Raw genomic sequence first — 15,178 nt, forward strand, 5'->3', positions numbered from 1 at the left:
AGTGACTGTATGTACGAGTGACCTTATGGGTGAATGAATGAATGTGTGTGTAGACGTAGGAATCAGTGAGTGCGTATGTAGTAAATGGTATTGGTGTGTCAATAGTTTAAAAAATGATACTCTGTATTTTACACTAGGTGTAACAGAAGTTATATTAGAGTGTAAGGAGGTGCATTGTATTATCACATGAAGTATATCATCAGTGGTGTGATCATTGATGTTAAATGAGATGTTATCAGTGATGTCATCAGTGATGTCACTGACCATGTCATGAATGATGTAATATGTGACATCATCAGCATTGGATTGCGGATGCGCGAAATATATAGTTAGTGCAACTAACTATATGTCGAATTTCATTGGTTTTATATCAATAAAATGTCCAGCTAACTATATAGGATGAATTTCAATGGTTTTTTTATATGTTAATTCCTAACTATATAAGGGCTAAAACCTATGGTTTTTTCAGTGAATTTCCAAGGTTTTTTAAAGGCTAATGCCTAACTATATATAGTCTATAACCTATGGTTTTTTCAGTGAATTTCATTGTTTTTTTAAAAGCTAATATATATATCATCTATACTTAAAGACTATGAATAATTCCAAAAAGAGCGAAACAACTCAGATTCCCCCCCACAGTACTGGAAGGCAGGACATAGACAAAACCTCTTATTAGATCTGGCTACTGACAGGTTTACCTGTCATCACGGTTTCGAAAAAGTAAAAAAAATACAGTGAGTCAGTTGGCTTTGGGTCTTCTACTGGCTGACATGCATTTTGTCCTGATTTGTAGTTACTTGGATGGGCTGTTCATCAAGGCTATGGCATTTTGTGTTCTTTGTTATATTTTCTTTCGTCACATTACAGCATTTTATTTGCTTGTTCGCTGATTTTTTGTTAGGAGCCTGAATGCTGTTTGGATCCCTTCCCCTTTCAGAAAGCTACTGAGCCGTTCACTAATTGCTCCTGAGCAGTCATGTGTCTTACGCTGTGTCATGAAACATGTTGGAATTACAGCTTTTTTTAAATCACAAAGTAAGGACAAAAGCATACATATAGGCTTTCTTAAATGTGCAACAAAAATACTGACCCTTTGTCAAAAGTGCCTATTGTGAAATGTTTTGATGTGTATGCCTTTAAAGTTCACCATTTACAACACAAATGCCATCGTCTGACTCATTTTCATAAACACTCTTCTTGCAGGGTACAGCTTAACTCTGATAATGCAGTCTTTTCTACAAAGGGACCCTGCTCCCTGCTTGCATACAACCGCAGACACGAGATTGTTTCGTTATCTAATTACTTATATGGACAGATTGTGGCAACATAACGTTCCCCAATTATTACCAAACACTTTCTTTAGTAAAAAGCCTGACTGACGGGATTTACCAGTTATTTTTTATTGTGTGAGCTGGACCTGCTGAACAGTGAGCGCAGCTGTGTTGATGCTCTGTCCTACCAGAAAGTTGAATCTCCTTCAGTGCCACCGTGGATGACAGAGTGCTGAGCGGGTACAAGCGAGAGGCTGCACTCAGGTGAAGACAGGAATGACAGCAGAAAATTTCGGTGTAATTATGAGTGACATTCAATGATTATGAGTGACACTTTGTTGTAAGCAAAATTCAAGCAAGGAAGATGAGGGAAACATATAAATATAAAAAATTACACACATTTGAGCAACTAGAAACTCTGCAGAGCACCAGGAATGGAAGGCCACTAACCCACATGAGAAACAGACTGAACTTACAACAACATATCAGGCCTATTGTCATTGCCAATCCTAACTAACAGTATCACAGCCACAGTCCTCCCTACCGCCATAACAAAGTGAAAGCTCTGAATGGCCACCTGACTTACTACTGGGCTAGCCTTTAAAATGCAGTAGAGACAGTCTATATATATATATATATATATATATATATATATATGTGTATATATATATATATATATATATATATATATATATATATATATATATATATATATACACGATGCAATTAATCAAATAAACATAGCACATAACCCCCAATCCAACTCACACATTCAAACATTCTCTCAACCAATCACAATGTCATACACTACAAAAAGACAATATCATATTCACAGAACCAAAAAACCTAAGACAGAAGATACAAACAAAAACACAACAAAGCGCTGACGCGCGTTTCGGACAAGGACAATATATCCATCGTTCCTTCGTCAAGACGCAAGGATAACCAAAGTTTATGTGCAGATTCTTCACAGTTCAAGATGACTTTAATATTTTTAGCACTTAATTCCTTTAGCACAATTATTTTCAGAGGCTATGTTTGATGCTGATGAGACGAAATGAATTACAAAGTCTGTGGGGACAATGAAGGGAAACGCTAGACAAATAATATTTCAAAATCATGACGCTACGCTACTGGAGAAACCACCACCAGGTACAAGTCATGCTACTTAGACCGACCAGTGCAACGGAATTTAAAAATAAACGAAAAAATGGGTGCACGGGAAGAGAATAGGACATGCCTGAAAGAGTGGAAAAGGAAGAAAAAGTGATTCTAAAGTACGGACCTAAAGCCTCAGAAACCACCCAAACAAGAGCAAAAGGTGAGATGAAAGCCAAATCTACACCCAAATCTGAAAAAGCATTATTCCATGGCCTACCAAAATTCAAAAAAGATAGATCACATCCATTCGAAGGTAGCCAATCATTAAATGGAGTCCAGGGTACAAATCTAGTACAGACAGTCAATAGTTATAACAAATACACAAACTCGCTGAGTGACAATTAATCCTAATGTCCAGAACTCTAGTCCATAGACCTATAATGTAGGTTTACTCACTTTTTAGGAAACCAATTATAGTATAGATACTGTGCGAATACGGGGGCAGAAGGTCTCGGACATAAGAAGATCAGCCAGAAATAGCGAGCTGAAACAAGGATAGGAAGCAAAATTTCAAAATAAAAAGGTAAAAATAACTGCAATTGGAGTAAACCTAACTCCTATTAAGAAAAAAACAATAAACACAGGAAGGAAGAGGAAAATACCTACCCAGATATAACACAAGAGGCTCTATCGATAATCCAAGACAGAGATAACGGGCACATAGCACACGTTTCACCCATGAATTAACATGGTCCTCGGCAGTGGGACACGCAATTTGTTAGTAGCCGGCGGATACGAAGGCTTAAAAAGAACGGAGTCCAAAAGTCAACAGGTAACCAACTATGACGACAGAATGCGCTAGCTCCCCCTGGTAGATCCCACCCGCACAACAGAACCACGAACGACACACTGACCTGGTCGAGATACGTAGAGTGCGTCTCTCCAACTTTCACAATTAAAAGGTGGTAGAGGCTGGATTCCCACCCCTCTATATACGCCAGTGAATACCCCGCACCCCGCACCCTGCACCCAATCCCCGCACCAACCTACCTACGCTACTATTCGGCCTAAGCGTCTCCTCTTCTCCCGGGGCTCCCTCTGCACACGGGAGCCCCGTACCAGCCCACACTTCTCCTCAGGCCTGCATCACCCGGTCTCCCCCTCGGCACGGGAGACAGGTCCGGACATCGAAGGCTTCCCCCAGGCAGGGGGAAGCGGAAACCACGTCCTCCCGGCCCCGCCCACAACCAGGCGGCGGCCATCTTCAGGCGGCTCGGGCTGCGGCGGTGTTCTCGGGGGGCAAAACGAGGAGTGGGCACCCTCGAAATTGAAAAATAAACACAAAAATTAAAGAGAGAAGCCCCCCAAGCCCCCCCCCCCCCAATTTTTTTTTTTGAAAAATCGCGGTGGTGCGCGCACGGGTGCGCGCTTATAGATATATAATTTGTTTCTCTTTTAATTTTCTCAGGAACCACTGGAGGGATTTACACTATTTTACCAAAAGCGTGATCTGCGTACCAGACACTACTATTTTGACAAGTTTGGTGTAATTCCCTTCAGCGGTTCAAGCTGTAGCCGAGTCTAAAGGTCCTATGGAAATTAACATGGGGAAAACACGTTTTGGGACCCCCCTTTTTTCTCAACCCCACTTGACAAATCCCCCCCAAACTTTCAGGGAAGGAGCGGAGCGAGCCATCTTCTTTGAGAAATTTGCGAAGATTCATCAACCAGCGCCAAAGTTATTCCCAATAGAATGTTGGGGATTTCCTATGGAAACTAGGTCCTAACTATATATACCTACTGGCTACCGCCAGTAGGTAATATACACACATATATATATATATATATATATATATATGTCAGAAAAACTGGTATAATCCTATTTGTAGAAACCAGAGTCGAGGCCCAAATTGTGTTCTCAGTGCTCAAGGTTTATTTGGCAAAAAGATAAACAGCCCCGGGGCTGTTTATCTTTTTGCCAAATAAACCTTGAGCACTGAGAACACAATTTGGGCCTCGACTCTGGTTTCTACAAATAGGATTATACCAGTTTTTCTGACTTATTTAAGGATTGGCGATCCTGTCGAGCGCCCGCCGTGCAAGAGGCAGAAGCACGCCGCTTTTTCGTGATATATATATATATATATATATATACACATACATATATATATATCCAACGAGCAGGTAGCACCAAACAGGAGACGGACCTCCGGAAGTCTGTTTAGTTAATTTTCATTTATTGTCAACTGCATGCATGCTGTCCGCCTCGTAAATCAAAAGCAGCAAGGTATAATTAGCCAGACGCGTTTCGGGAATTCTTATTCCCTTCTTCAATTGCAGCAAAGGAAGAAACAAAGTCACGTAAGCGCACAGTTTAAATACTAACTTCCCGCCTCAGTGGGTGTGGCTGTCACACAGCCTCGTGGTTGTTGCAGTTCGCTAAATCTTGCCAAGTGGCTGCGCTTTGATTCCCCCTATGTAAAAGCAAATTAAACCCCAGTGGGTTGATGCATTGGTCTGCGAGGTGCCAGCTCTGCTTTGTTGCAGTTGACATGAAAAATGATTGGGGGAACCATGAGTATAGGTGTTCAACACACTAAGGGGCATATTTACTTACATTTCACGTAACACAGGGCAGCACAGCAAATTTGCTGTCCACGGTTAAGTGAAAGGGAGACAGCAGAAATCCACCACATAAACTAAGATATGGCACATTTCTGCTGTCTTCTAGTGCCAACACAGGCACTTTTGCACCATGGTTGCACGAAAACAATCCTTAAAGTTATGTTCCTCTTTCTATGTGTGTTTCAGGATGCAGCACGCATAGAAAGAGGAAGTAATGAGGGGAAATAAAGATATTTTTCCTAGTTATGCCTGATTAAGGGAGGCATACCATTCTGAATCTTTGTCAGGTTTACACGCTTTAGTAAGTCTGAGAATGTTCCAAAATCCATGAGTGGATGCATGCGAATGCCCACGATTCACTGATGGAACCCCTCCATACAGCAAAATAATGCAAGGCATTGCTATGGGATACCTTTTATTGTTATCTGTTGAAAATCTCAAGCAAATCTGATTGGCATGGTTTTGTAAATCACAAATACTATTTTGAGTTGTATGTGTGCCAAAAACGTGGTACATCCACAAACCAAAATGTTGTAAGCTCAGCCCCAAGTCTACTCCTACAAATTGACATGTACCTTTACTAGCAACACTGTTTAGTTATGAAAACAAAGTAAGATTGGAAGCACTTAGTATTAACTATTAGGTTACTCAAAAGATGATAGACAGCAGTCCGTATGCTTCAAATTTCTGATTACATTGATTCGTCTTGTGAACTCCGAATATAGTTTCATAAGAGCTGCCACGTTTTGTGTTTTTTACTATTTTTTCAAGGGGAATATCACTCCATAAGAAGTTTATATGTGATGACTGAATATCAGTATCCTAATTTAGTATTGTATTAAATATCCCAAGTGCAGTAGTTTACAAGAGCCCCTGGGTGGTCTGTGTAGAGTAATACTGTTTTGGCAAAATTCACTACTTGTTTTTGGAAAGCAAAAAGCTTTCTACAAGCATTGGAGAGTCATTGTATGTTACATGTATTTTGGCATTCTCCATTTTGGAAACATTCAAATTTGACTGACAGAACTCATGAGTTTCATGCTTGCGAACTGCCAAGACATTTCTAAATTTTAACACTTCGAAGACTGAATAACCTTTTTAAATGCAGATCTCTCATAAACTACTTGATGGAATTACATAAATAGAACATTTCGAGTGATGTTGGTTTTCATGCCAAAGTTTGATGTAAAATTGTTCAGCAGATTTTGATCTAAAAGAGAGCATAATGTACTACAAGGCAACACTGCAAATGAGCAGATCTCCCCGGGCACTCCAATATATATTCCTAACATATATCCATAATCTGAACCATAGAAATAGTAAATTGACACAGTCACAGAAATCCGTAGTTCATATAATGATCCAATATCCCAGATCTTTTTCATCAAGGTTGATTTAATTCTCAGTACAGATCTTGTCTTCAGAAGTTAGTATCCATAAGCAGCAGCCATCCAGATACAGCAGCCAACACGTGTTTCGTCGTGTCTGGTAGCACACATTGACTTCCTCAGGGCGTTAACTCACTATCCACAGCCGAATTCTCTTTCCTTCAGAGTCGAGATATAAATCCAATATCACTAAGGTAGAACGCCGACTACGGAGTGGTGCTTTAGATATACGGACCCGAAAGTATACAGGATCGTAATGTGTGATGACTTTGGCTCACGTTTTGTAATTAAGGAAGACTCCTGCTCTGAATAATTTGATATTGTGGGGGTTTACAAGTGATATTGTATTTATATCTGGCTGCTGTATTTGGATGGCTGCTGCTTATGGATACTAACTTCTGAAGACAAGAACTGTACTGAAAATAAAATCAACCTTGATGAAAAAGATCTGGGATATTGGATCATTATATGAACTACGGATTTCTGTGACTGTGTCAATTTACTATTTCTATGGTTCAGATTATGGATATAGGTTAGGAATATATATTGGAGTGCTCTGGGAGATCTGTTCATAGTCTTAAACCTACTTTTGTGGGTTGAGGAGGGTGTTGTAGGTAACCACACCTTTCCCCCTAGTAGCACCAGAAATATACTTGCATATTGAAACTTCCCTTTTACTTTGCTGAGCGCCCTGGTACCTGGGTTACCTAAGTATTAGGTTTCAACACTGCAAATGCTTTCTTTTTTACTTGACATGCACATACCTTCAGTTACGTTCAATGAGTGTCGGATTTCTTGCAGATTCATCAAATGGGGCCAAAGATATAAGCATATCAAAAAATATATTTTCAATGGAAAGTGAAGTTAAACCATAACTGAAGTGGGCTGACTCTCTGCCTCACGCTGTAGGGGGCGGAATAAAAATGTGAATGCCACAACAGCAGGCCAATGGATGAAGAGGACTGATAAAAGCACCTGCAAGTAAGTATATTATACATATCATTTTACTAAAATCTAAAAATTTTGGCTAATCCCAGACCTAAAACACCAAGGCATAAACCAAATCTGCAGAGAACAATTAATGTGTTGTTTATTATGATTGTCAAGGGAACCGAAGGGGTATATGACGCATCTGAGGCTCTGCCTCTAATGATGTTTCCTCTTCACTCTCAAACAGTGGAAATAGCTTATTGCACAAGTACATTGGAAATTTGGTTTAACTAAAATCGCAATCCAGCACATATAGCGATGGAAAAGCCATAATTTTTCCTATCATGTTTTCATGAATAAATTAAGCCTTTGCTTAAATGAAAGCTTCTTTACATTATTAAAGGTAAAAAAAGAAACTCCGATGACTATGAATGCTCAAGTTTTGTTTACCATAATTATCAAAGTGTCGAATGTTCTTGTTTTTTGTGAATACATAAAATTTTCACTTATATCATAGCAATGCACGTCAGTGCATTTCTTTTTAAAGAAGTCATTTAAAACTGATCGTAAGATATGAAAATATTAAACCACATTACTTGAAGTACAGGACAGACTTTTTATGTCAACATTTACACCAGTCGGATTAAAATACAAATTTATTAAGGAACGCAACATACAACTGAGAGCTTGAGCATGGAAAACACATAGCTTCGTAGCCGTTAGATTGAGCTGCCATAATATTGCAAAATGAAGTCAACGGTTTTCTGTGGTATGGTCTGGTACACTGACTTGTTAAGTAATTTTCTCTGTGGTCAGTGTGCACATGTACAATCATCATTTAAAATGCAATACCCTTTATTTGTAAAGTATAAAATTACGTCACACTCAATAGTTTTTAGACATTGGTGTAACTCCTGCAAGCTTGCAGTTTCCTGTTTATTAAATAAAAAGGTTCTAAAACATGACGTGTATATTCCACCAAGACCAAAATTAGTTTTTTCAAATTATAATTGAAGAGGTTCATGTTATTTTTCACTGAAATAAAGCTACATAGATGGAAAACATGTGACTTTAGATATTTTCTGCTTCCATAAACTCCAAAGTTTTTACTATTTTTGAGAATTAAATGATTTATAGATAAACTAGAATGATGCCTTAAATGTTTTATTCTATTCTAATGAAAATATTTACCTTAGGTATGCCGCATTGAAGAACATACTTTGAAATACAGTCTTTATTTTGTAAAATGTACAACTGATCTGATTTGTAGAGCTCTGAGCTTATGGACTTCATAGTCATGAAACTAGATCTCAACCAAACGCATGCATGGATGAAGTTCACTTATAATGGTTTACTTTGGCTGCACCTTCACAATGCAATAACATGTAGCCTATTTATATCAGATATACAATTGCAAATATGGGTGATGGAAAATGTCCTTTGCCTTTTTATTTTTTAATTTAAAGAGCATGCATGAAAATGAACAACATACATCTGTTGTGTCCACGTAAAAGTCAGAAATATGTATGTAAAGCTGTCAAATCTGTAGTTTTGAAAAGCTGGACTTCAATATTAATTTCACACCTGAAGCAGACTTTAAACTGATATATAAGTTGTAGGCAAAGTTTTTACAAACAAGTTTGTTGTATGTTAAAATCCGTGCTGCAGTGTTAGAATTAACAGTATTAAACAGAAAATCTGTGAGCAGTTCCCTATAAATATTCTGAACTTTATGTGCACTATCAGGTAGCGTTTTTCGTGTCCTTGGTTATTTTACAACATACAATAAGTTTCCAAAGTACAATATTAAGAAAACGATCTGCAATTTCTTAAAAGCAAATACAATGCAGTGGAACAGCAATAAGTGCATTCAACAAACAAAAAAACAGAATAGTAACAATTTAAAAACTATTCAAAATTCTCGAACAATGTGAAAAGAAAACTGCACTAATGAGAATTTGATTTTGTTAAACTTATATTGGCAAACCTTTGTCTCAATTTTTACAGTTTCATCTTTGTTTTGTATTAAAGTTTTATTGTGACTTTATAAGCCAATGTGTGAACCAAGTGCCAGTCATTTGAAAAAAAGTAAAAGGTGTTCAGTGCAGGTATGAAGTGAACGAGACTTAAATGATCCACAAAATCAGGTGGCATAAAATTCACTTTAGAGTTGAGACATTGTGCTTTTAAAAGCAAGCGTTGCTATCTAAGATTTAAAATTAGGTCATTTAAATAAAAATCACAATGAAAAAAAACAATAGACATGAAAAAACGAAGTAAAAAATGTTGAGCATTTCAATATAAATCTTAACGTATATACACAACCAAACGCATAGATTACTCCATGATTTGTTTTATTTTGATATCGGTTTCCTCCTCTTCTTCATCTTCATCAGCAGTGGCATGCATTTCTTTGGTACATGTCACAGTGTATGGAAACGCAGCACCGGTACAAGTGAAACTTAGGTTTGCAAGCCGTGACAGTGCTTTAATACTACCTGGAGGTCTCCCTGGGCTGACTTTATATCCTGCAGCCCTGGTTGTGCCCAGGGGCCTGCCAGGGCTGGTCTTAAATCCGGCAGCTTTGGTTGTCCCTAAAGGTCGACCTGTGCTGGTCCTATATCCTGCCAGTTTGGTTGTTCCTGAAGGTCTTCCTCGTTTACCAGCTTTGTTGATGCTTTTCTTTTTCTTTACACCATTTTTCTTCTCTAAATTCATTCCACCGATTGCCTGCAAGTGTGCTTCATTTTTTGCGTCTTGCCTTTGACAGGAAATAGGCTTATGACTGTAATTACTTGCCTGTATGGTATACAAGTCAAACTGCTCTGCCGCCCGTCTGCTGTCCTCAGACAGGCATGAAGCTTTTTCATTCCCAAGGAAATCTCCATCACTGCTTGAAACGGGGTGCATCATTTTCTATATGCAAAAAACATGCAAGCAAAAAACAGCTTAATAAAATTAAACTACAAAATTACAAATGCTTTTATGTTTAAAAACCCAATACATTAGTCTGTCAGCGAAAGGTATTAGAGCCATTAATTAAAGAATGGAATATTACATTTGTATTTCTAGTACAGTAATTATTATATCCTTGGTACAAACTACAACACAAGTCACATCATTTTAAAGTGTCTGCATTTGTTCGAAATATATTTTTCCCCAACAATGTTTTACGCACTACAGAAAAGATTAACCTAAATTCCATGTATCCTATATTTTACCTGCCGGCTTTGAGCATTTCCCCCCCCCCCCCCCCCCCCCCCATTTTTTTTTAGATCCCTGGGATTAAAAGGTTACAAGCTAATAGTAAATGTGAAAGTTGTGCCATCGTGTGCGGACAAATCGCTTAAGTGCACACACAAGAAACTGCAGTACAAGGAGAATATCAATATTTTCCATGCCTTAGAGTCAGGGAAAATGCAGCTGTGACACAAACGATCACGTGCAAACAGTAACGTGAGGGCCTGAGTGGGACAAATTCCACTTTGATACGACTGACATCCTGAAAACAGGTAACTGCTCAAGTTGAGGGCACACGTGTGGGATGACTATTCGATCTAGTTTGCAAACCGATTGACTTCCGGCATGTCCGGTGATTGGAACACCCCAGAAGTCATTTTCTCCTGAATACATGTCAAAGAAAATGAAAATCGATACCTGTTAGTTCACACAAACGTGATTCTAAATAGCCACTCAGCTTGATAATACTAGCACAGGAAAAGGTCAACTACTATATCTATTCATTCTAATTGTATGTTGTTCATAACTGATTACATTTCATTGGACCTTACTTTTTCCTGAATCCTGGTAAACTCATCCTCTTGGTCGCTTTTGACAAAACTGCTGCAATTGCATTTCTTGTTTTATTTTTATAGCGATTCTGATATAAGAAAACATTTTTGAAAATGTGTATATTCAAGCAGTCATGCCTGTTTAGGCTTTCCTTTCCAGCTGACATTTTCCGATGTTTTTTCACAGTTTTTTCTAATAATACTCTTCGTTATGTATTCTGAAAGTCATAACGCCTTGATATGACAATACAACAGTTGATAACAAAACTGGTTATCAACAGTTGTGATGTCATACAGACCTTCCAGGCCAGCTGATGGGGCTCTCTGAGAGCCTGTCAGCACAGTGATGCTTCTCTGCTTTGACTGAAAGCAGAAAGCACAGCTGCAGGAGGGGAAAGGAAGGCAGGGAAAGTAGTGGGTTTTTGTTAATGAAAGCAGGTAAGATATTAACGTTTCCAATTTGCTTCAGGGACGAAAGGGCATGCAATTTATAGCTCTCCCATTTTCCTCTGCCCTTATCCAGTATTTAAAGACAGCGACAGATGATTTTGGTGGCCATGCATAACATAAAATCAGAGATGGGTTAACAGTGAATTACGGGGTTGTTTTTCACCTTTGGGCCCTCCTCAGTGAAAGCAAAAACAGCTTGAGTTGTCTATTTGAGGTTACTTAGAACTCCTTCGTGAAAAACATCCCTGTAATTCACTGTTAACATTCTATAATTATATATGTTAACATTGAGCCATTGCTATCATATCAGTGTCTAAAATGGATATTTATTGATTTATTTTCTATTGAAAAAGATTAGCATATTTAATCAATTTCCCTATTATTCTTCAGAACAAAAGATGATGCACGGAGTGCTGAAACTTTTCAGACACTCACCCCCAGTCACAGATCTGGGTTGAATCCATCATCGTTCTTCAGCTCACTTTGCCACCCCAGTTCTAACCCAGCTATATGCAAATCAGTCTTGAGCCTGTGCCTCAGGGGAAAAGTCCATCCCGAACTGCCAAGCCAGGTCTTCCCTGGACCAGAAACAAGCATCCTGGGACCGGTTTCGTGGTAACACACCTCATCAGCCAGGCTAGCTTGAATCCAGTGGCAAAATGAGCAAGGGACCCAAGTCTAGGCATACCCTGCCAACTTAAGGCAAACAAAGCAAACACAAGGAGATGATGGACGGAGCGCTGAAATGTTTCAGACAGTCACCACCAGTCACAGATCTGGGTTGAATCCATCATCGTGATGAGGCGGTGAAACCCCGAAACCAGTCCTAAGATGCCGGTTTCCAGTCCAGGGAGGACCTGGCCTGGCAGTTCAGGCTGGGTTGTTCCCATTGGGAGGAGGGTCAAGACTGATTTGCATATCGCTGGGTTCAAACTGGAGTGGCATGGGGAGCAAAGAAACTATGGATTTAGGCCCAGATATATGTACTGGGGTGAAGGTATGACATTGTTCTGCATTCTGTCCATCAATTGTTCTTTTTGCACTTGTCACCCCAAGTGGGACGGGTATGCCAGACGTGGGTCCTGTGCTCTCCATCCACTGGAGCAAAGCTATCCTGGCTGATGAGTTAATCCCTGAAACCGGTCCCAGTATGCTTGTTTCCAGTCCAGGGAGGACCTGGCCTGGCAGTTCAGGCTGGACTGTTCCCATTGGGCGCAGGCTAAAGACTGATTTGCATATGGCTGGGTTCAAACTGGTATGGCAGAGGGAGCAAAAAAACGATGGATTTAGGCCCAGATCTCTGTACTGGAGTGAATGGATGACATTGTTCTGCATTCTGTCCATCAATTGTTCTTTTTGCATCCTCCTCATTCAGCTACCATATCAAGGTCTGGGTCTACATATGTTTAAATACTTAGTACCATTTCTCCAAAATGCATAAATATTTAAACAGAATACCCATTTCGGAGTGATTGTGTATTTTGGGTGTTTTCATTTAAATGTTTTACCTAAAGTAGCATTAACCTTTGATTCTCTACTTATACATTAACAGTGCACGTTTACGTGTGCTTTTCAACATTATCAGAATTGTCACTATACAAAACAATTTATGCACTTATATTAACCTCAGAGAGATGAGATTTGGAATTAGAACATGTGACCTTCAGGTTTCACACTGCTCTTTATAGGTTACGGACTCATATGGAAGTTCTCAAGGATGTTTCCAAGCAATCCCGTGTTTTGAAAATGTATTTTTTTAGTAATTTTCTCAACTGTTTAGTTTATGAATATATGCTTACTATATGTGTTAGGGATGATGTCTCCTATCAAGCACACAATTTAATCAGATAAAGCAGTAATAATCTGCAGTGGTATTTATTACTAGTGTCATGTACACTTAGATCAATTGACTGCCCCTACACACATCAAACCAAAGGGTGCACATCACCCCTGACCTTACGGCTCTACACTGATTCCCTGACGCAAAGAGGATATTCTTCAAAGCCTCTACATCGCCCCCAGGTAAAGACTGCTCTAGAGCGTTTTTTCTCCAACCCAAATGCAAACTCTACAAGAAGACCTTAGATCGAGAATGGCATGGTGTAGGAAGCTGGCCCTCTATATACTTTACCAAAGTGAGGTATAGTGTACACAGAGTCCAGTGGAACCCCAAAGGTAGGCAGAAGTAAAGTCAGAAGGCACCTTACTCTCTATTTGTGGTAGTGTGGCCGAGCAGTAAGGCTTTATCAGAGGACAGTGTTAAGCATATGTTGCACACACTCAATCAGCGAATGATTTCACACACTCAAAGACTGAACTTCCGACCAATTGTTTTTGTATACAAATACTCTTTTAGTTATTTTATTTCCTAGAACCAAGCAAGCCTGGCACAAGTAAGTGATAAATACTTTGCAGTAAATATACAGTTGTAATACTGTTTGGATTGTAATGGTATATGCACTTTGTTTTGACTTACAGTATTGTTTCAGAGAAAAGCAATGCTTTGTCAATACAGTACATAGACTTGAATGGGCTTTTCAGTAAAATACCAGGCAAGTTACTTTTTAGATTACTTTTCTTACACAGTGTAGTATACCAGGATACTACACTGGGACATTTCATGTAAAGAGGTAAGTAAAAGCGTTTTTGTTAAATAGTACAATTTTAAAGAGTTTCTTTAGGTTTTCAAACTCCACACTTGGAAACTTTTCCAAGAAAAACAGTCAATGTTATCCTATGGAGGAAAATGGTTTTAGGGTAAGTATTCGGTAGTGGGAGTTAAGTTCCTGGGGGTAGACTCAGGGGTCCCCCAGGGTCAGAGATGCACTCTTGTTACACCCTCAGCGGCACTAGGGCGGCCGGGTGCAGAGTGCTGAGGCCCACTGTTATCCAGTGGAGGATAGGCGGCCTCCGGTTGGTGGCTGCTGACGAGCAGGCCACTTGGATGTGGGAGTAAAGCTCCTGGACTTTAGCTCAGGACAAATGGCGAAACAAAGTAGCACCAAAGGTGCACCCTCAGTGGCACTAGGGTGGCCGGGTGCAGGGTGCTGTTTTGACATCGGGCGCCCTGTTGTCTACAATGGGAACCTCCGGTTTGCAAAGGCACTGCAGGCTCGAGACGAAGGTCTTCTGGGAGAGACCACCACTTTGAGAGGCAAGTTGGGATGTTGGGGGTTGGTTAGGCACTGTCTGTTTGGCCACCCAAAGCCGTGGGACGTCGGGTACAAGGGTGCCTTTTAGGGTTGGATCTTCTTACCAGCTCCTGGTCGCAGATGGAGGGACCTTTAGGATTTAGGCTGCAGGCATCGGCTGGAGGCTTGAAGCAGGTATGGGGTCGCCGGATCACGGGTCAGGATCATTGCCCACTCGAGCTCGGTGGTGGGTGCAGAGTGGTGTGGATTCGTGGTGTCCGGCCGGAGCCAGAGGTTGGAGATGAACAAATCCGGTGTTCACAGGAGACACAGTCTCTGTGGTTGAAAGCAGGCAGGTCCTCCGGTGTTTTCAAGGTTGCTGGCTGCAAGACACACCGGGATTGCGCAGGATAGATTAGAGGTGGAGACAGGCCTGTAGGGCTGGGGCTGTCAGTGGGCGTCTTCCTCTTGTTTGCTTCGGCACAGCTGTT

The 15,178-nt window shown here is 40.0% G+C and overlaps 1 protein-coding gene across 4 annotated transcripts in view; it reads right to left on the reverse strand.

The window, feature by feature from the left end:
• Positions 1-7,953: 7,953 nt before the first annotated feature.
• Positions 7,954-15,178, reverse strand: part of C7H5orf24 (chromosome 7 C5orf24 homolog) — a 44,767-nt gene continuing 37,542 nt past the window's right edge. For all 4 annotated transcript variants that reach the window (XM_086931498.1, XM_086931497.1, XM_086931499.1 and 1 more), the window contains one exon: positions 7,954-10,231. In XM_086931498.1, coding sequence (XP_086787624.1) covers positions 9,653-10,231 — 579 coding nt within the window. In that variant the 3' untranslated portion in view covers positions 7,954-9,652. The remainder of the gene's footprint in view (positions 10,232-15,178) is intronic.

Source organism: Lissotriton vulgaris, chromosome 7, assembly GCF_964263255.1.
Source record: "Lissotriton vulgaris chromosome 7, aLisVul1.2, whole genome shotgun sequence".
Lineage (NCBI taxonomy): Eukaryota > Metazoa > Chordata > Amphibia > Caudata > Salamandridae > Lissotriton > Lissotriton vulgaris.